Source organism: Papaver somniferum, chromosome 1, assembly GCF_003573695.1.
Source record: "Papaver somniferum cultivar HN1 chromosome 1, ASM357369v1, whole genome shotgun sequence".
Classification (NCBI taxonomy): domain Eukaryota; kingdom Viridiplantae; phylum Streptophyta; class Magnoliopsida; order Ranunculales; family Papaveraceae; genus Papaver; species Papaver somniferum.
The window spans coordinates 34,748,707-34,771,003 of record NC_039358.1 but is presented as its reverse complement, the minus strand read 5'-3'; the positions used below and the strand labels follow the sequence as shown (position 1 = coordinate 34,771,003).

The 22,297-nt window shown below is 38.1% G+C and overlaps 1 protein-coding gene across 1 annotated transcript; it reads left to right on the top strand.

The window, feature by feature from the left end:
- The first annotated feature begins 11,762 nt into the window (after window positions 1-11,762).
- LOC113327572 lies at window positions 11,763-13,727 on the top strand. Its single transcript, XM_026574753.1, has 2 exons — window positions 11,763-12,618; window positions 12,744-13,727. The coding sequence occupies exons 1-2, from the start codon at window positions 11,850-11,852 to the stop codon at window positions 13,514-13,516; spliced, it is 1,542 nt and encodes a 513-aa protein (XP_026430538.1). The 5' UTR covers window positions 11,763-11,849; the 3' UTR covers window positions 13,517-13,727.
- The last annotated feature ends 8,570 nt before the right edge of the window (window positions 13,728-22,297 follow it).

Here is a 22,297-nt window from a genome sequence, read left to right as displayed (position 1 = left end):
ATTCAGATGCCTCACCATTACCAACTACTACTGGTGAAGGGATGGCTGCCGCTAACTCTTCATCAACAACTTCAGATGCCTCGCCATTAGAAACTAGTACTGGTGTAAGGATGGCCGTCGCTATCTTTTCATCTGCCGCTTCATCCACTTCAGATGCCTCATCATTACAATCTACTAAGGGTGAAGGAATAGCCGTTGTCATCTCATCCACAATTTCTGACACCTCTAAACCTAAACCACCATCAAAAACCACCATTTCTGAAGGAGTGGTCACAACTATCTCTTCATCCGCCGCTTCTTTCACTTCAGACGCCTCTAAACCTATACCACCATCACAAACCACCACTGCTGAAGGGGTGGTCACAACTATCTCTTCCTCCGCCGCTGCTTTCACTTCAGACGCCACTAGATCCACACCATACAAAGGACAAACAGTGTCTGTTGCTCCATTTCTCTCGTTATCACCACCATGACCTTCTAATGAGTTTGTGCATGAACACAATAAAGCAACAATATCGGTTTGGCTTACTGGTGAAGAAGTGCTTCCCAAGTCATGGAATGCATGTTCGAGTTTGGCGAGTTGTCGATCTATTTCGTAATAGTGTAATTTTGTACGATCGTCAGAAGTGGATTCTAACTCTCTTGAGAGAAGATTCCGCAGGAATAAAACCTTCCGATAACACTCCCATATTTGATCATGACATGGTGTTTGTGATGCCACTAACTTCTTCATTTCCGTTTCTAATTCTGTGAGTTTTCTCTCCAACACTGCGTTTGTTTTCATCATTCTTTTTTTGATCATCTTCGTCTTCATCGTTCTATCCCTCTCTCTGTGCGGTTTCTTTTTTCTTCTATTTTTGGAGGATGTTTAGAAAGTAACTGAACGGTGTGGCAGGTTTATTAACATTAAACATGTTGCGGTTTCTTCATTTATAGAACACGTTTGTGTGTGTGTGACGGTTGTAACTTGTAAGGGTGTGTTTGTCTCTATGGAGTCTGTTGGGCTTGAGTCCCAAACCGGCAACACTGTTTCATTTTCCAAAATGAAGAGGCGCATTTGTTTTTCTAATCCGTTTTGCTTCAAGACATATATGAAGTGGCTTCTCAAAACATATACAGTTTTTGTCTCTCTTTGTGGCGATCATATTTTTGGAAACGAATTAGTGATCATAGGTTTATCAGGAGAAGTTCTCATACGTTTAGGTTGTGCCAGTGTCCTAGTCCTAATTAATTTCGGCTTCTCTTAAATGTATTAAATGTAGCCCACATTTTTATTAATTATAGCCTAAAAAGTTTAAGTTAAAACGAAAAGCCAAAATTACCGAATATATCTTAATCTTTTTAATAATAATCCTACTTCTTTCCCAAAATCAAAATATAAACCCTAATTTTTCTTTTAAACCCTAACTTTTTCTTTTTTTACATCTAAACTAAATTATACTTCAATTATTTTTTTTGATGCTAAAGATTGAAATTTTATTAACTTGAAACCATTACATTGTCTGATAAAAGTTGGTTTTCAATAATGCTAGGAGGCTTATTAAACCATACTTTAGTAATACCAAATTTTCTGCTAAACTTGGCTAGTTTGTCGGTAGATTTATTGCAAATTCTAGGAATAAAATTACACTCCCAGTTTGTGATAGTTTTTAAAATGCTAATAGCGTCCAAAAAAATGTCCTCATTCTCCCACGCGATTACTGGATTCGATTTGTTGATATAGCCTTCTATTCCCTTAAGATCTGTTTCAATAACTATGCAGTTGGACTGCAACTCTTTGCTCCAGTTTACTGCATCAAAGAACGCCAAACACTCTGCTGCTTCAGAATCCTTTATTCCTGCATAATACTTGGACTTGCATCCCCTCCACTTTCCTGCAGAGTCACGTAAAACAAGTGCAATTCCCGTTAGTCCAGTATTTGAATCATAAGAAGCATCACAGTTGATAGTAGAGTAGGGAAAAATCGGTGGTTTCCAGTGTGGTGTTAATATGCTATCATGTTGTATGCTGGAGCTAACTAGCATTCTAGTACTAAGACTTTCAATATAGTTAGCAAAACTCAGCGCCTTCTTTGCTGTTGCAGTAGGATTAGCTTTTTTGTGCTGGAAGTTAACTTCACATCTTTCATTCCATATCGTCCATGCAACAATCATGGCAGTATTTAACCAACCATCTTGAATAGTTTGTTGTTGGTCATGTAACACCCAGCTTTCAATGTCATCATGATTTCCCGACAGAATACTAGAACTGCCAGGAACTTGCATCCACACTGCTCTAGAGAACGGACAAGAGAATAGAACATGAATTGTGCTTTCGTCAAACTGAGCGTAAAATGGGCATGCCTGATTAATGTATCTGCAAGCTCTCGCAAGTCTTTCCAGGCAATATGTTAGTTAAACATTTCCAGAAGAAATGTTTAACTCTCGGCCAGGTTTGAATGCTCCAGAACTGCTTCCAACTTATATTGGTGTTTTGAATTATACGAGAGACTTGCGTATTACCCAGACTTTGCTCATGCAGCTTGTTATAAGTTGATTTAAGAGAGAAAATCCCGTTTCTAGTTAAACTACATGTAAGTTTATCTTCAGCTGCCACATAAATTCTCATACTTAGTATCATCTCAGCTGTTTCGTTACCAAAAAGGTAATGTATCAACTCTGCATTCCAATGTTTTCTGTCTTGGGTGAAAAGTTCATTAACCCATATATACTATTCACTATCAGCTACACCTTGTCTGGGCAATGATGGGTCATTCATACCTACAATCCAAACATCTAACCAGATTTTTATCTTGTCGCCCTTCCCTACTCTCCACATGCTGTTGCTTTTTATGAAGGAAATCTGTTTTTGTATCCCATTCCACATCCATGAACAATTCTTCCTAGTGCTGATATGTAACAAAGAAGTACATGGAAAATACTTGGCTTGCATTGCCTTCACCCATTGTGCGTCTGGATTATAGCAGATTCTCCATGCAGCTTTGACAAGAAGAGCTTTATTAAGAACTTTCAAATCTCGAAATTCTTGTCCTCCCAAATTTTTGTGTAACCCAAGAAATTTTCAAGATGCAGTATACGTACCTTTTTTCTCTTCAAAGCCCCACCAAAATTTTCTTTGTAATCTATCAATCTGATTAATTGTATCCACTGGAATCTGAAGACAGCTCATCGAATAGGTTGGTATAGTACTGGTGACATTCTTTATCATAAGATATTTACTGCACTGAGACATATTCTTCCCATTCCAACTAGGCAGTCGGTGTTTAACACTGTCTATAACGGGTGAGAAACATTCGATCTTGTTTTTACCAATTAAAAGAGGAATCCCCAAGTAGCATTCATTTGAATTCATCTTGGGTATTTTCAGTCGCCTAGTAAGTATTCTTTGAAATCTCTGAGGAACATGGGTGCTGAAGTATACACTCAATTTGTTAAAATTCACCATTTGCCCAGATGTAGCACCAAAGTCTTCACTGATTTTAAGTAAATTGTTGACATTGTAGAGATCAACATTTATGAATAGTAAACAAGTCGTCTGCGAAGAATAAGTGAGAGATGCATGGTGCATTTTGAGCTATTTTTATGCCTTCAATTCTCTTGTCTTGCTCTGCTTGAATCAGTTGACGAGAGAAAGCTTCCATTACAATAATAAACAAGTAGGGTGATAGAGGGTCACCCTGACGTATTCCTCTAGTTGGTTGGTAAGAGTCACAGGGAGGCCGTTCAAATTGATAGATATCTTTGCAGTGTTGATGCACTGTTCGATAAGATTGCACCACTCCTGACAAAAGCCCATCTGAGCCATAACATCCATGAGAAACGTTATACTTCAATTTATTTTCAATTGTTCTCTCATAATTTTTACAAATTACCCAATTATAAACTTTAATTTTTACTTTTCCCAATACAAACTAAACCCAACTTTTCATATTTTCTCTAAAATGGTGTTATTTTTCCTAATCATGATTACAGTAATATCGATTGAGGTTACATTCTAACTATTCCCTTAAAAATTCTCCACAACAATATCAATCGAAAACCGAATCGTAATCAAATAAGGTTTTGATTCTTTTCCAAAAAAATTAGTTTTCTAAAACTTCATAAACACTATCATCTACTTCCTCTGTTTTAGGAAAAGTGATACTTTCACTTTTTCAATTTGGCCTATTTTTAGGCAAAAATGAAAATGTAAAAGTATCTCTTTTCCTAAAGAGGTAGTATAAAAAATTCTAAGATGATGTTATTTTCTCCCGATCATGACCACATTAAATTGAGTATTCTTAAAAATCATTAATCAATCTTACATAACTTTAATTATGAAAATTATATAATTAGATTTGTTTTATTTTTTTTTTAATTTAGGGATTTGATAATTTATTTTGGGCTATATATAAAAATTGTGTAAAATTTTATGGGTTATGTTAATAATTATAAGAATATGTTTGGATAAATTAATGACTTCTGGGGGATCACTTTTTTCGGAGGGGGAATGAAGGCGATTTGAAAGTGATTCTGGGGGGTTATGGATTTATCTTGATCGATCATATTCTCCTTAATCTTTACTTCTTGCTTCTCTTTCCTTCCCGGTTTCCCGATCTCTAGCTTTCGATTGATACCATATTCTTCTACCTGCGACATCTTTTGACTGCCTTCCACGGCCTAGGGTTTCTGTCATGCCTAGACCTAGAACCGCTTCTTCTAGTCAGGTCTTCTCCGTTGTAGGTTCCGATTCACAGAGTGCTGCACAAAGTGATATCTTATGCCCCTTCCATGGCTTTGACGGCTGTAACAAGAAGAAAGGATATAGCAAACCTGGTTTAATCACTCATCTAGGAAACAAGCACTTTGACAAAGTGGGCAAGGACCTATGTCGTGAAAGAATCAGCTCAAGTCCTGAAGTTCTGAGCAATTGGGAGGATGTTCTTTCTCAATTCGAATGTGGTTGTGTGCTAAGTGTATGCATCTACATGCTTGGAGTAGATCCTGTAGATTGCATCAAGGGAGTATGACGAAAGCACCAGATAATGGGGTTGGTGCAGACTTCCTTATTCACGGCCTATGTGTTCCAGAGTCCAGAGTCCAAAGCTTCTGATAGTGCTGGCACGAGTTCTTCAGAATGCTCACTCCCCACATTTAGCTTAGAACTTATGGATTTAGTTTTTCAGCGCCAAATTCGCACTGTATCCAACATTCCTGCCAAGTGCAAGCTGCACTTTGCCAGAACATTCAAAACTGTGCTGCAGAAAGTCACTACGAACCCTAATGACATCTCTTCATGGATTCGCATGCTCCTTTTTCTAATTTGCATTATCAATACTTACCTTCCCAAGGACGGTGCTGAGGTGAAGGCTAATGCCAGGAAGAAGTGCCGAAATGAGGCCATTAATTCTGCATTATCACAGTGGTGTGAACCAAATGGATGTGTAATGCTTATCAATAGGGTCGTTGAAGAGAACGATGCTTTCCGGAAGCTTATGCTTAAGAAGAAGAAGAAGGAAATTCCAGATAATCAGGAAGCTACGAACCTGAGATTGTGTCGCAACAAACTGAGGAATGGGTTATATACGACTGCAATTCGTACTCTCGTTTCTAATGGGTTGGCTCCACAGAACGATGGCACTCTCAAGGAACTCAGAAGCAAACATCCCCATGCTGCTCCCCCCTTATTCCATCTGAACCCATTTGGAAGGAGGCGTTTATAGCTTCCAAAGAGTTGGTTCATGGCAGATTGAAGAGCTTTCCAAAGGGCACTTCTTGTGGCCGCGATGGACTGAGGGCGCAACACATACTGGATTCGTTAAGTGGAGCTGCAGCTGCAGTTTCCAATGAGTTGATTACTGCACTCACATATGTTGTGAACTTGTAGCTAGCTGGTAAATTCCCTCCTGCTTTAGGGATTTACGTGGCTAGTGATCGCTTACACCTCTTATGAAGCCAGGGGGAGGGTTAATACCCATTGCAATGGGCTCTATTTGGAGAAGATTAGTTTCCAAAGTTGCTGCCACACACATTGGTAAGGTAATGAACTCTTATCTTTCCGATTACCAATTTGGGGTGGGTGTTTCTGGAGGCAGTGAGGCCATTCTACATTCTGTCAACCGCCTGGTTGAAGCTAAGGGTGATCGTGATTCCATGTCCATGATGTTGTATGATTTTTCAAATGCGTTTAATCTTGTGAACCGTACATCCATGATAAAAGAGGTTAGGTCTCAATGCCCCTCAATCTCTCGTTGGGTTGAGTTCTGTTACGTAGAACCGACTCGATTGTATTATCTGGACAACGTCCTTTCATCTGCTCAGGGGGTTCAACAGGGAGATCCATTGGGTCCCCTCTTATTTTCGCTTACTTTACATCCCATGGTTAAGAAGATTTCTGAGAATTGTTCTTTGGAGCTGCAAGCTTGGTACTTGGATGGTGAAACCATCATTGGTGATACATTGCAGGTAGCTATAACTTTCAAGATCATTCGAGAAGATTGAGTGGGACTTGGGCTTCATATGAACATCGACAAAACTGAGCTATTTTGGCCTTCTCCTGACAGTAGGAGCTTGGAGTTGCTTCCTTCACACATTAGTAGACCATCTACTGGTGTTAAACTACTGGGAGGTCCAGACTAATTCAAATTTTTGCATGAACTTGGTTCACCAAAGAGTTCAGAAAACATTCGGTTTGATGGAGGCAGTAAGCAAATTAGAGGACCCTCAATGCGAATTGTTGTTACTCAGAAACTGCACAGGAGTCTCTAGATTGTACTTCACTTTGAGAACTACTATGCCAGGTTTTATGAACTTGGCTTCTGAGGCCTTTGATACTCATATCTTCCAGTTTTTACGTCGCTTAATCACTGATGACGGTCCTGGTTATGGGCCGCTTCAACATAGAATTGTTACCCTCCCTCTTAAGTATGGTGGTATGGGTACCTATTGTATGTCTGACACACGCACATATTGCTACCTTGCCTCCTGTCTTCAGACCATCGCCTTGCAGAGATCCATTTTGAGACACTCAGGTATTGATCCCATTGGTTCTTGCTTTACTTTTTCCTTACATGACTTTAACACAGCTTGTAGTGCTGATTTACCATTACCCGGTTTAGAAGATGTTGCACCAGTCCACTCTATGAGTTCCCCCGCAACCATTTACTTTGATACTGTGGTTAATTCCTTGCCTACCAACTTCGTTATGTCAGAGAGCGATAAAGTATTATGGTAGTGTAATCAGGTCCAACATGCTCAAGATTACCTGATGGCAATCCCCATTGATGGTCTGTATCAGAAAATTGGTCCGAGACATTTCAACGCAATTCTCAAGTACAGGTTGGGGATTCCTTTCTTTGAGGAAGACGGGATTTGTCCTAGTTGTTCAGCCGAGATGGACAAATTTGGGGATCATGCTGTGGATTACAAAAATGACCTTGGTTTGAAGTTCAGAAACAACCTCATTCGTGATACTTTTGTGGATATATGTTATCGAGTGGGTGTTCCAGCAAGGAAAGAAATGGACCTTGGTTTTCTAGCTGATAATGGCACCGGACTAAAGCCTGCGGACATTTTGGTTTTTAAGTCGGATAGAGGCCGTGATGTATGTCTAGATGTTACAGTTGTTTCCCCTTTCACTGGGAATGGTGGTCGCTCCTTTATCCCCGGTCAAGCCATTGAAAAAGCTGTCTCTCTCAAGCGTAAGAAATATCTGGAAAAGTGTAATGCTCATGGTTTTGGTTTTGGCATCTTGGCTTTCACCACTCTTGGTGGACTTGGTGACGAGAGTATCGACTTTCTTAAGAGATTACATAATTATTCGGCTAGTCATGATGCTAACATTAGAGTTGGAAAATTTCTTTTCCATAGGATAGGGGTGGCCCTTCATAGAGGAATTGGTACACAACTTGTTTCTCTTGTACCAACTAATTTTCTGAAAGAGCCTGACTTAGAGTGATGCTTTTCATTATAATTTGCATGGATTTTGTTACCTACAGATAAATAAAATTAATGACTTATTTTATATGTATTATAATTAATAAAAGTATGGGCTATATTTAAAAGAAGCCTCAATTTCATTGAACCGAAGAGTATATCAATGCAAGCTAGGAAGATGATTTGAACGTCGAAGAGTGGAATGCGATGGAAACTCACCTCGAGGACATGAAAAGAAATGTGCGTGCACCAAAAATGTGTGCACCTACAAAAAATCACATACCATCATATACCTACGTGGGGGCTTTTATGACATCTCGTACATCATTTGATGTTTAGAAATATGGTACCAAACCATTTTTCTTTTATTATTATTCAACATCAGTTTTTTTTTTCTTTTATCATTATTTTTTCACATCGAGGCGAGCTAGATAACAACAATTAATTATGAACGCACGATTGGGGGATATTGAAACTAATTGGGGATATAAATTACTTCCCCCAACCAATAGTGTTTACTGAGGGGCGTTTTGTGGGGAAAAAAAATACTAAAATACCCTTCCCTCAAAATAAAAATCTAAAAACTTAAAATCAAAAAACAAAATCATATCCCCCATTTCCATCTTCAGTTCTTATTAATCTCTTTGAGGTTAGGGTTTTGAAACCCAAATATTCCCCACTCCCTTTCAAATTCTAAATTTTACCCACTCCCTTTCAAATTCTCTTCTCCTTCTCTGCCGGCTCCTCACTTTGAAAACAATTTTTTTTTTTACATTCAGAAGTGATGAAGACCATGCCGAAAGTGATGAAGACCATGCCGGTAGTGATAAAGACATGCCGAAAGTGATGAAGACCATGCCGGTAGTGATGAAGACCATGCCGTTTTTTTTTACATCACCGGAAGTGATATGCCGGAATTGATGAAGACCATGCCGGAAAACGACGCCGACATGCTCGATAGAAATCCATCAATGCCGGTAGTCAAGTGAAAAAAATTTAAGTTTCCCGGATACTTTACATCATGTGCCAGCAGAGAAATTTAAGCAACATATTATACCGTTAGCAGTACCGGGATGCTCGAGAATTAATTAACTGTGCCGGAAAAAAATTCAAAACGTAATAGGTTTTGAACTTCAAAACCAAACAAAATTTCTACGAGACGCTGTCTCGCACTGTGCTAGGGGGCGCTGCCCCTAGGTCGAACACATCCGGGAGGGGCTACGCCCCCCCTGGACCCATGCACAGCGTACCAACATAGTTTTTTGGTTGAATACTATGCCGGCTTAAATTTCAAAATGGGGGATAAGATCGGTGCCGGCATGAACGTGGTATGAATACCATGCCGGTATGGCTGCTTCCGGCATCGTAGTCATACCACGTCCATTCCGGCACCGAGTTTTTTCATCTGCAAAAATGGTGGGATTCAAAGAAAAAAAATCAAATTTTCAACCTCTTAGCAGCAATTCTTTCTTCACAGTCATCCTCTATTTTCACCAAAAAAAAAGTTCCATTTCAAATACTTTTTCCCTCCTACTCTCACCTCACTCACCAGAATACAAATTATATACACAATAATCATTTAACTAATACTTAAGATTTTTCCTAATTATAATTAATCACTAAATCTGATTAATGAGGGGTAGATTAGGTATTAGGTAAAATACATAGATAAGGGGTGACCCTGATTTGATATTTGCATCCCAATTTTATCCTTTTCCTCTATCCCAATTAATTTTAATATCCCCGATCACACGATATCAGTTATCTCCATTTATCAATTGGTTCTCCAGCAAGACTATCTAACAATTAAGATGATAATGAATGTTTGGACAATTAAGTGCTTTACACGAAAATAATTAAAAATAGAGAGTGTGAAAGGAGCTGCTGTTGGTATTAATGATGATGCTGATGCTGTGGTGCATGCATTGCAACCCAAGTAACAATGCCCCCTGATAGTTTTGGGCTAGGGATTTGATTTATTTGATCAATATTTGCTTTCCTTTCCTTACCGATGTTATCGTAGTATAGTGATACAATCAGATTTTTTGAAGTCAGTATACATATTGCATTGTCATATTTTTACATTATAGTGAGAGAAAATGATTCCTTGAGAAAATATTCATCTGTAAGAGCAACCGCAGCCTTGTGGCCAAAAACTATATTTGGCAACAAAACGAAGTGTTGGTTGTCAAAAGTTAAATTAGTTGTCAAAATGCCATATTATCAAATTCAGTTTCTATATTTGTAAACTAATTTTAGCAATTCTCAAATGTTATAAAAATCGTCTCACCTGAAACGCTTTTTTAAAGAACGTCCATCACTAAACGGTATTTTTAATTTCGTTTCGAAACTAGAAGGTTCTTATAAACCCGCTCGGTCTATACGGTACCTAAAACTGTGTTTAAGAAAACGATTTTAAAAATTGCGTCTACCACTTGACGCCTTATATAAATACGTGAAGCTGCGACGTCGTTTAAATTTGCAAACATAGTTTTAAAAAGCATTTAATAAAATGCTCTTATAAAAACCGTCTAACCTCTGCACGTAGTATTAAATCACGTCGACTCGTACACGATATTTATAATTGCGTTTCACTATAAACTTTGTTATAAAACGAGTTTTAGTCAGAAGGAATTAAAGATTACTTTTACCGACAAAAATAGTTTTAAACTACTTTATTGGATAGAAATGAGTCTCCCATAAAAGGCATTGGGAGTGGCGAGGTGCAAGCCCATCGCCTCGCCTAAATTAGCGCTCCCTAGGCGCCCAAAAAAAAACTGATCACAGTTTGGCACCTACGCCCCTTTTTTCCCTGAGCGCTGGGCCTGTGTTTAGTAGGCCTTTGGAACTTACGTGGGAAAGGCGCACGCCTTTTACAACATAACGTCACACATAGGGGTGAGCATTTGGCCCGTAATCCGTGGATTTAACCGTTCCTTAATGGATTGGATGCAGATGAAATTTTAGAAATCCAATGGACAACGGACCGGGCCCGGATGCAACCTTGAAAATCCGTTGGACATCCATATCCATCAAATTAAGGGCATTTATATAGTTCTAGAAAATACTATGGATCATTTAGGAATTTTTAAGATGTTTGCTTGGGGTGTTGTACATAGCATATTAATATTTGTATACATATATAATATATGTTGATTTTATAAGGAGTCATTTGTGTCAGCTTATTTTCTTTACTATAAATATTAAGTAAAACAAATCCATTGGATTATCCGCATCCAATCCGTCCATCTTATAAATATTAACTAAAACAAATCCATTGGATTATTCGCATCCAATTTGTCCATCCGTGCATCCATTGGAAACAAATTCGTTGGATATGTATTGAATGCGGATGCCAAATTTGAAATCCGTAATGCAATGGATTGGACGCGGATGAGGCGAAAACCGATCCATACCGGCCTATGCTCACCCCTAGTCACACAACAAAATTTCCAAATAAAAAGCCATATATGGAATTGCAACTTGGGAATATAAAACCTCAGCACTAAAGTTGCTCCAAGTCAGTCTTCTTCTCTGGAGGAAACTCCAAGTAAGGTAGTAGCTAGTCTGTATTCGAAGTATGGTGATATCGCGTTACTTAATGGCTACTACTACAGTTTTTTATTGGTTGACTATATGAGAAGGGAGACGAAGAGAGAAAGTAAGCCTAAACACCAAGTTACTAGCTAATGACATAAAGAGTTTACCTGGATATTTATTTACTATTTTATTATAAAAATAGCCACCCAGAACCTAAATTGCAGTACTGGTAAAGGGCGATGCTTAATATATTTGATACCGTACATATATGAAGGAATTCAGTCCTCCATAAGTAGTTGCAAGAGATTACAGACTTAAATCATCAAACCATTCATAGCATCATTTCTAACTAGAGAAAAAAATCATTTGGTAGATAACTGCGAGGAATCAATATCATGGCTCGTGCTATGGTGCAGCTTTGTGTTGCATCTGTTATGGTCTTGTTGGCCATGGGGTTTATGGCAGAGGCAGCCAGATATCCACCTGGACTCGATAATCCAAGCCAAGCTACTTGCAAGAACAAGGAGTACAAGGAATGTTACAACTTGCCTAAGGTTTGTCCTATGTTCTGCGGCGACAGAGGTTGCCATGTCAATTGTGTTTCATGTAAGCCTGTTTGTGGCCCCGATAATGGGTCATCATCTGAAACTAGTCCGCCACAAGGTGGTGACGATGATAAGGGAAAGGGTGATGATGACAACAAGAGTAAAGGCGACGACGATAAAGAAAAGGATGACGATGACAAGAAAGGTAAGGGGGACGATGATAAGGAAAAGGACGATAACGACAACAAGGGAAAAGGCAAGGGTGATGATGATGATAAAGAAAAGGATGACGATAAAAACAAGGGCAAAGGTAAAGGTGATACTCCTAGCACACCTCCTGTAGCTACACCACCTTCAGAGCCAACTCCATCACCTCCAGTCTATCCTACACCACCTAACGAGCCTACTCCTTCACCTCCTGTGTATCCTACACCACCTTCTACTCCTACTCCTACCCCAACAACTCCATCCGTTCCACCAAGTTCCGAGGTTTCAGCAAAGAGACGATCTAGGTGCAGAAACCCAAAGTACGGGAAGTGCTACAATGCTGAGCATGTTTGTCCTGCTGCTTGCCCAACTGGATGTGTGGTTGATTGTGTCACCTGTAAACCCATGTGCAGTAAGTATACTATTGCCCTAACTAATTAAATTAATTAGTTCGCACTAGTATTATTTAATATACGATCTCATATTTGTAAATATATATGTATGCTAACTGAGGTAAATTTCATGTAATGTGCACAGGCTGTGATCAACCAGGAGCTGTTTGCCAAGATCCAAGATTTATAGGTGGTGATGGGATCACTTTCTACTTCCACGGGAAACAAAACCGCGACTTTTGCCTTCTCTCCGATTCAAACCTCCACATAAATGCCCACTTCATTGGTAAAAGAAACAAAAACTTGAAGAGAGACTTCACTTGGGTTCAAGCCATCGGTATCCTCTTCGGTGACCACCAAATCTATATTGGTGCTCGAAAGACTGCTGTTTGGGACGATTCTGTCGACCGTCTAGGACTCACTTTCGATGGACAACCCATCTACTTGCCTGAATCAGAAGGCGCACAATGGCAATCTGAAGTTGCACCAACTGTCACTGTAACAAGGTCAAGCACAACTAACAAAATCATTGTTGAAGTAGAAGGAAACTTCAAGATAACTGCTAATGTCGTGCCCATTACCGAAGAAGAATCTACGGTTCACAACTATGGAATAACTAAAGATAATTGCTTTGCTCATCTTGACCTTGGCTTCAAATTTTATTCACTCGGTGAGAACGTAAATGGCGTTCTAGGACAGACTTATGCTAATAACTACGTGAGTAAAGTGAACATGGGAGCATCAATGTCTGTCATTGGTGGAGAAGATAAGTTTATCACTTCAAATGTTTTCGCCAAGGATTGTGCTGTTGCTAGATTCACCGGCTCTGCCTCTTCTAGCAGTGGATCTTCTTCAGAGTATGCTAGCCTAACTTGTGGCAGTGGAATTAACGGACGTGGTGTTGTCTGCAAGAAATAGAAATCTACTCTTAACTTATATCTCGCAGCCTTATACAGATGGATGAAGAATAACACTGGCTTTTAACTTGTTTGAATAATAAGACTTCACAAACTTGTGATATTTTTCTGTTTGAAAACAATTCAATTAATTAAGTTATTGTAATTGATTTGTATTTTCATTTTTATGTTCGTTGTAGTTGGAAAATAACCTAAAGATTTATCAGAAATATCAAATTGTGAAAACTACAGACAAATCCATTTTTCAGATTTTTTCCACTGTGAAACCCACGCTCAGAAATCTTCAGACGCGCACCCATTCTAGACAAAAATATTTCTCCCAAGCCCATAGTTTATACAATTAGGTTTCGGTCTTTTCTGTTTTTCTAACCTTCGAATAAATTCACAGACCAGATGTGGAGGAGGAGGAGGACGACGACCAAAACCATCAATCTCTCATATCCCACCAAAAAGGTTGGATATCGTTCTCTTCACCAAACCCTATTAATGAATTTCTCAATCAATTTAACCAAAATTCCAGAAATACAGGAAAGAATCAATTGGAAGCAACGAATCGGCAACAAAACCCTATTAATGGTGAAGAACGACGTTGTGATATGGAGAAGATGGGTGCTGCTCGATCGAACTGACGCAGATGAGTTGCTGCTGTGAATTGTGAACCAGATGAAGAAATTGAAATTTAATCAAAATTCCAGAAATACAAGGAAGAATCAATTGGAAGCAACGATTCGGCATATGTGGGTGCCGTATTAGGTGCACTTGTATCCGTGAACATATTAGCAGGTTCTGTATCTGTATTAGTACGGTCTAATACCTTACATTTTACAGTGTTTAGTAGTTGCCTATCAGTTTTTCAAGACTATGCAGGCAATTGGTCCAAATAGAAGCGTTGGTAATGGCATAATGGGAAGCAAAACTTTTTTCGATGAATTGCGTGTAAAATACATCATATAAATAATAATTGGCTTCCACTACTGTGGATCGATTTAAATCTCTTGGCTTGGGTAATAGGAACAAGGTTTTTGTTAACTTGTATATTCGTATACATGTTAAGGTTTAATAAAGAGTTACTTTATTTCATTGGAAATTGTGTTTTTTTTTGTCTTATTCTATTATAAATTGGCTTTTTTTGCATGAAAAATAACAAATCTTTTTCCCAATGCAAAGAATCATTGTTTTTAATGCAATAAAACAAACAAATCTTGTTTCCAATGCAAAAAATAGTTGTTTTAATGAAACTTAACATGTATACGAGTATACAAGTTAACAAGGCCCTAGGAACAATGGCATTGTTTACTAAAATCGTTTTCACTACTTTGTCTCATTATAGTTTCTTATGTTTGTCTTATTAGTGATTCTAATGGATTTAGGATGTGAAGCTCGATGGGCCAGTTAACTCAAAGGTTGACCTACAACAGCCGGTGCGAGACGAAATTGTGAATGTTCAGAAAGTAATAGACGATATATGGGGCTGTGTTTGGTTGAGATGGCTTGGATTCCTCTTGTTTACAGTTCTGGGGATGATGGGTGATATAATTGCAATGTACTTATGGCAGGGCGGATTTTGTATGCCACTAAATTTATATAAAAAACGATTTGGCGTTGTTGGTTGGGAAGCTACGGATGTGTTGGTGTTGGTCAGAATGGTTGAATAATCTGTTATGCAGCTGTGAAAATGGTTACATAACCTGTTATGCGTCTACAAAAGTTGTTGCATAACTTGTAATGCAGTCCAGAAAATGGTTGCATAACACGTTATGCAGCTACTTTTTTCTTAATATTGAAACCAACAAAAAATAAGGATGCATAACTTGTCATGCACCTACAATAATATCTACATAACATGTTATGCAGTCGTGAAAATGTTACTGCATAATGCATTATGCATCGAGAAGATTGTTGCACAATCTTTTATGCATCAAGAAAATAGATGCATAACCTGATATGCATTCGTAAATATGGATGCATACTGCATTATACATCAATTTTTTATGTACACACTAAAATCAACCAAAAAAATGGTTACATTACTTGTTATAGATGCATAACTTTGTTATGCAGATGCATAATTTGTTATGCAATTGAGAAAATGGTTGCATAATTCGTTATGCGTCTGCAGAATGTGTTATGCATCTTTTTTGGTGGCTGCATAATGGTTATGTAGTCAGTTTTCGAAATTTTTCATAAAATGATGATCACCTCTGATTTTTTCGTGAAAAACAAAAAATTGATATTGTTGTTTGTACTCGTTGCGTAGATCTCTTAAAAAGAACTCCAACGATATAAAATTTGTAAAATTCCAAGGCGCGGATTTTTAGATATGTTATATCCAAGTTGTGTTGCCAATTATACCCCTGATGCATAACTTGTCATGCGGATGCATAATCCGTCATGTAGACATTTTTAATAATTTCATATAATTATGGGTGTCATGGAAATATTTATGGATGTCATGGTACCTAAAATTAATTGTGGGCCTGACAATGAGAATATTATTTTTTTGGACCTGCGCGGCTGCGCCTAATTTTCCCAATCAAATTTCGCACTTCTTGCTCTTGGGCCACCATTATGGATGCTCATGCTCTGGAAAATAAATATTATATTGGACTTTTTTCGGGTGCAAGGTCACACACACTAACTTAATCCGAAATTAATTAATGGTGGGTTTGTTTGGAGAATTCACCGTTTCCAGGAATTTATAATCCCATGGGATTACAAGTTCAGGGATTTATGTAAATACCTTGTGTGTTTGGTAACTCAATAAAAATTCCTAGAATTTATAGTGTTTTCTTGTGTTAATGTCTTTGTTCCGTTTGTCATTACCCTCAAATCTTAAAATTGCATATATATGGGATTTAGAGTTAAAAAAAAGTGGGTTCATAAATCCCTTGATAAGTTTCCCAGCAAATCTTAGGGGAGAGGGGTCAGAATCCATATGGAGGATTTGCTAGAAAACTGAATCCCGTAGGAAACGTGATTCCAAGGATTCGGCAGCCAAACATACAAAGGAAACGTAATTTTACCAAATCCCCTGGACCCATAAATTCCACATTTAAAATTCTACATCCAAACTCACCATTAAATTTATCTTGGATGAGAAGCTAAACCCTGCGGCCAACTATAAAGTATTTATATCAACCAGGGTTTTTGGTAACGAACAACTTCAACCCTCACATTCTTCTTCTTAAATCTTCTTCAAACCATCGATACAAAATTATTAGCTGCAACAGGATGCGTACTGAATGCGGCTCAGGATGATACGTTCCGCCAGATTATTGATGATTTGTGGGTTCGTGCTGGGAGATATTTAGCTGATATAAAGAATAAAAATATACCTGTACCTGATGAGGAAGATGAAGATAACACGAGTGAAGAACTTGAAAAAATAAGCCAGAGAACTGATAAAGTGATGAATGTTCGCATTGACCGAGAGAACATAATTGAAGCTAAACGGTTGAGCGCTATGAATGAAGGATTACAAACTGCCAAACAAGATATTGATCGTACTAAGGATAAATTTAATGCACTGGTGGAATCATTCTTCGGGCCGCAAACTGAACATTAGTTCGAGAAATTAGTGGCCGGTTTTGATTTCATGTATTTTATTTTATTTAGGTTTTTTACTTTTTCTTTTGGATAATCACAATACAACCTAATTTTTTGTTTTCGATTCTCATCTCCAATGCAAAGGGTCAAGGTCATCCTACGTGGAGGTCTTATTAAAACATTTTTATGTGTGGGTCATTACTAAATGACAAAAAAATATAAATGTAATTTTTTTAACCTTAAGTTGATCTCCAACCCCCAAAGTATTATCCAACAAACTTTACTTGAATTTAGAGACAAAATGATGATGTGGCTTTAAGACCCAAGGTCATAGAGAAAGTCTTATTTATACTTTCTCCATTACCTCCACTTAGCCATGTCATCTATCTCTATGACCTTGACCCTTGTGTTGGAGATGAAATTTGGTACAAAAAGTCTTAAATCCTATGTGTCATTCAATTTTAAAACCTTTACCTCTTAGTACATAACGAAACAAGATAATTTTTCTCTTGATATCCATGTCATTAATTTTTTTTTCTCTTTATATATATATGTTTTTTAATGTTTTCTTAAGATCTTTACATCCATGTGAGTGACAGGTTTGTTATGAATTTTACTGGATGTTATATTCGGCACTTAAATCAAAAGTTCTTGAAGAACGTCCAAATATCACCTCTCCAGAACTATTCCTCATCAACCTCATCAAAATAAACCGTAAAAATTCGTCACAGCATGAAAACACTTTTGGTGTATCTCATGGTTTTGTGGGGATAAGTAGGCAGGACATCTCTGTAAGACTCTGTTTCAAGACACTACATTATAGTGTGAAAAACTAGATGTAGCACCCTACTTCGTTAAAGGCATCGGCTTGGCTATAACATGCATGGCATATTTAACCTATATATGTTAAAGTTTACAGAATTAGCGTAATAAGTCTCCGGTAATAAATTTTGTGCTCAAAAATTATTATGTTGGGAAAGCAACTTTGGAAGTGACTTCCAACTGCAATAATGTGGGAAATATGGAAATCTCGCAATCGTTCACTTTTAATGGTGGGAGTTGCAAGGCGTAAGATGTTAATAGGTATATAAAAATTGACGGATTCATGCTTTAAAGGGATTAACACTTCGTATATAATAGTGGGATGGGAAATTTCTTTCTGACTTCGCATATTAGTCTTATACATGGTTGAGCCTGTTGTGTTTTGGGTTGTCATTTGTTGATTTTGTTTGTTTTCTTCTCTTTTGGTTTGTAAGCTTCTGTAGCCTATTAGTTGTCTGGTTCTTATAAGCTTCTGTAGCCTATTGTATTCTTCATTCTTTCAATCTAATTATTTTCTTTGCCGAGCCGAAAAAAGAATAAAAATATTATGCTGGGATTACAGGTGTGAAGGTATCCACGTGAAAATATGCACAAATAGAGGATGCACCCTTATCACGAACCAACTTATAAGTCCTACGGGAGCTTTTAATTTCTTAATGACAAACTCGTGAGTCGTGACGGATTATTACCGGGTTTTTTCGAACCAACAAAGAGCAGGTGAATGAGGCCCTTTCAAAAGATTTTCTTGGATAAAAAGTTAAACCCTTCCGGAAGAAACGTAAGATTCGTAACCATAAAATATTTTTCTCAAATAGGGTTTAGGTATTGAATAGCTTCGACCCCTTCTTCAAACAACCACTAGTGAAAAGAATTAGCAGTCATGGGTCGTGGTAATCTTCTTCTTGCCTTACCTATGACATGTTGGATACTGTATTGGGCTCTTGATGATGACGATGTATGCAAGTATGTTGGTGATTTATGGAAACGGGCTAGTAGATATTGTGCTGGTACGAAGAAAAAAGTTACACCTGATCGGTCTTTTCTATTCTTCTAACCTTCGATTAAATTCACAGACCAGATGAGGAGGAGGACGACGACCAAAACCATCAATCTCTCATATCCCACCAAAAAGGTTGGATATCTACGTAATGGTAGCGAACAAATAAAACAACTGTCAGGATTTTCTTATGGAAACACTGACAACAGCGGAATAACGGATCTTGAGATATTATGACGAATAATAAGTAAACCAAGCACAAGCAATTATAATAATACGAGAAAGATAAATCAACTCTTAAGACACAAGATTTATAGTGGTTCGACCAATACATACAACTTGTATATATTGTCTACGTCCACTTTGAGCCGCACCAACTCAAATCCACTATGAAGAAAAACGATTACAACGTCGTGTGAATCCCAACAAACTCTTGGTTACACCGAAATAATTACCCGAAACGATAACCTTGTCTCTTGTTCCTCACCAATATGCTCTCACAACGAAACCCTAGCTTTAGCCCTAAAAGCTATACAAGAATCTCTCACCGATCTCTTAATCGTTTTCTACACAATACAATTCTACAAGGCTTAATTACCTATTTATATAGGTTACAAACTTGGCCACCAAGAATCCTAGCTGGTTTAGGAAACCCCTTCTCTAAATAACCACGACTAACTTTAGGAAATAATTAATTAGTCTTCAATTAACTAACAATCTCCCACTTTGAAGACTCATTTATTGTCTTCGATTCTCCTTTTCTTCAACTTTGGATTTGACGGTGCTAAAACTTCTTCTTTTTCAGTACGGCTCCCCTCCCAGATCCTCATTCTGAGAGACCAACTAAAGATTTGCAGAGATTTAGCTTGTCTGATGTAACTCCCTTGGTAAACATATCCGCCGGATTCTTCGAACTAAGAATCTTCTCGAGCTTCAACTCTCCTTATTCTAAGATATCCCGAATAAAATGATAACATATATCTATATTCTTCGTCCTAGCATGATAGGCTGAGTTCTTGGCTAAATGTATAGCACTTTGACTGTCGCTAAACAGAACACTATCTCCTTGTTCCTTTCCCAACTCAGATAATAATCCTTGTAACCAAATCATCTCCTTTCTCGCTTCTGTCACTGCTACGTACTCCGCTTCCGTAGTAGACAATGCCACCAACTTCTGTAAACGTGAGTTCCAACTCACTGCAGCTGACCCCGTAGTATAAACATAACCGGTCGTACTTCGCCTTTTATCTACATCACCTGCGAAGTCTACATCCACATAACCCCTCAAGATAGAACCACCTCTTCCATAACACAATGGTATGTTTGTGTTACCTCTCAAATACCTGAGAATCCACTTCACAGCTTCCCAATGTTGTTTTCCTGGGTTGCTTGCATATCTACTCACTAATCCCACTGCATGTGCAATATCCGGTCTCGTGCAGACCATAACATACATTAGACTCCCAATAGCCGAAAAATATAATACGTTAGACATGTACTCCTTTTCTTCATCTGTCTTCGCACACTGCATACTTGAAAGACGAATTTGACTTCCAAGTGGAGAACTAACTGGTTTAGCATTCTCCATATTGAACCTTTTGAACACTCATTCAATATATTCAGTCTGACTAAGCATAAGTACACCCTTAACTCTGTCTCTTATGATCCTCATACCAAGAATCTGCTTTGCTTCACCAAGATCTTTCATAGCAAACTCACTTCCTAATTGTTTCTTCAAATTCTCAACTTCTTGTAGAGATGTTTCGGCAACCAACATATCATCCACATACAGTAATAATATGATGTAGTCAGAACCGCACCTTTTGAAGTAACAACAATGATCTGCATTACACCATGAGTAACCAACTCTATGAATGAAGTTATCAAACTTCTTGTACCACTGTCTCGAGGCTTGTTTTAAACCATACAAACTCTACTTTAGCTTGCACACCATCTCTTCCTTGCCTTTTACTATGAATCCTTCTGGATTCTTCATGTAAATTTCTTCATCTAGGTCACCATGAAGAAAAGATGTCTTTACATCCAACTGTTAAAGGTAGAGATCTTCAGAAGCCACTAGAATTAACACTACTCTGACAGTAGTCATCTTTACAACTGGAGAAAATATCTCGTTGTAGTCAACACCAGGTTTCTGCTGAAAACCTTTCACAACCAACCTCTCCTTGTAGCGAATTTCTCTATTTGCTTCAGATTTCATCCGATTAACCCACTTGTTATGCAACGCCTTCTTACCTCTTGGTAATTTTGCTAACACCCATGTGCCATTCTCATCAAGTGAATTCATCTCATCCTCCATAGCAAGTTGCCACTTGCCTGAATCATCAGCCGCTAGTGCTTATTTAATATCTTCCGTTTCACCTCCATCCGTAAGTAATAGATAATTCATAGCATACCTTGGGTTTGGTTTTGGAGTTCTTGATGATCTGCGTACTTCTTGTGGAACTATAAGAGTAACTCCCACTGCAGCAGAAGTCTCTTCACCTTGTACTTCTCTGCCATCAGCAACACCGTTCCCTTCTTGTACCAAACGTTTTCCAGAAACATCATCAATATCGATATACAACTCCTTATCGACGTTGCTTGATCCGACATCTTCAACTTGTGTTTTATTCCTGTCCTTGTACAGCTCATTCTCATTAAAAGTGACATCTACTTCTAATAAATTTGTGACCCTCGTAGTCCCAAAGTTTATACCCAAAAGAGTCATTTCCGTAACCAAGAAATATACACTTCTTTGCTTGAGCACCTATCTTAGACCTCTCACCGGGACTAAGATGAACATAACCAACACAACCAAAAACTTTCAAATATGAAAGATTTACCTTTTTTCCGTTCCAAACCTCCTCTGGTATCTTCATATCTAATGGACAACTAGGTGTCCTGTTAATTAGATAAGCAACCGTCTCTGTTGCGTGTGCCCAGAAGGTCTCGGGAAAACCAGACTGCAACCTCATGCACCTTGCACGTGCATTCAATGTCCAATTTATACGTTCTTCTACTCAATTCTCTTGTGGCGTCCTTGGAACTGTCCTCTCCAAACTAATTCCATTTGTAGCACATAACTGTAAGAATTCTATTTTTTCATACTCACCACCGTTGTCTGACCCTAGACACTTCAACTTCAGACCAGTTTCTGTTTCAACCAAAGCTTTACACTTCTTAAACACTTCATACACCTCGAACTTATTCTTCATGAAGTAAAGCCACACCTTCCTTGAGTGATCATCAATAAAGGTGACATAATAATGGAATCTTCTGTGAGATGCAACATCAATTGGTCCCCATACATCGGTATGAACCAAATCAAGTATCGTGCTTCTCAAGTCTCTTCCTCCTCTGCTGAATCTAACCCGTTTTTGCTTTCCAAGAACACAGTCTTCACAAAAACTCATATCA

Coding starts and splice junctions, on each gene's coding strand:
- LOC113327572 (XM_026574753.1), top strand. CDS start 11,850: ATGGCTCGTGCTATGGTGCAGCTTTGTGTTGCATCTGTTATGGTCTTG. Junction 12,619..12,743: donor CACCTGTAAACCCATGTGCA/GTAAGTATACTA, acceptor TAATGTGCACAG/GCTGTGATCAACCAGGAGCT.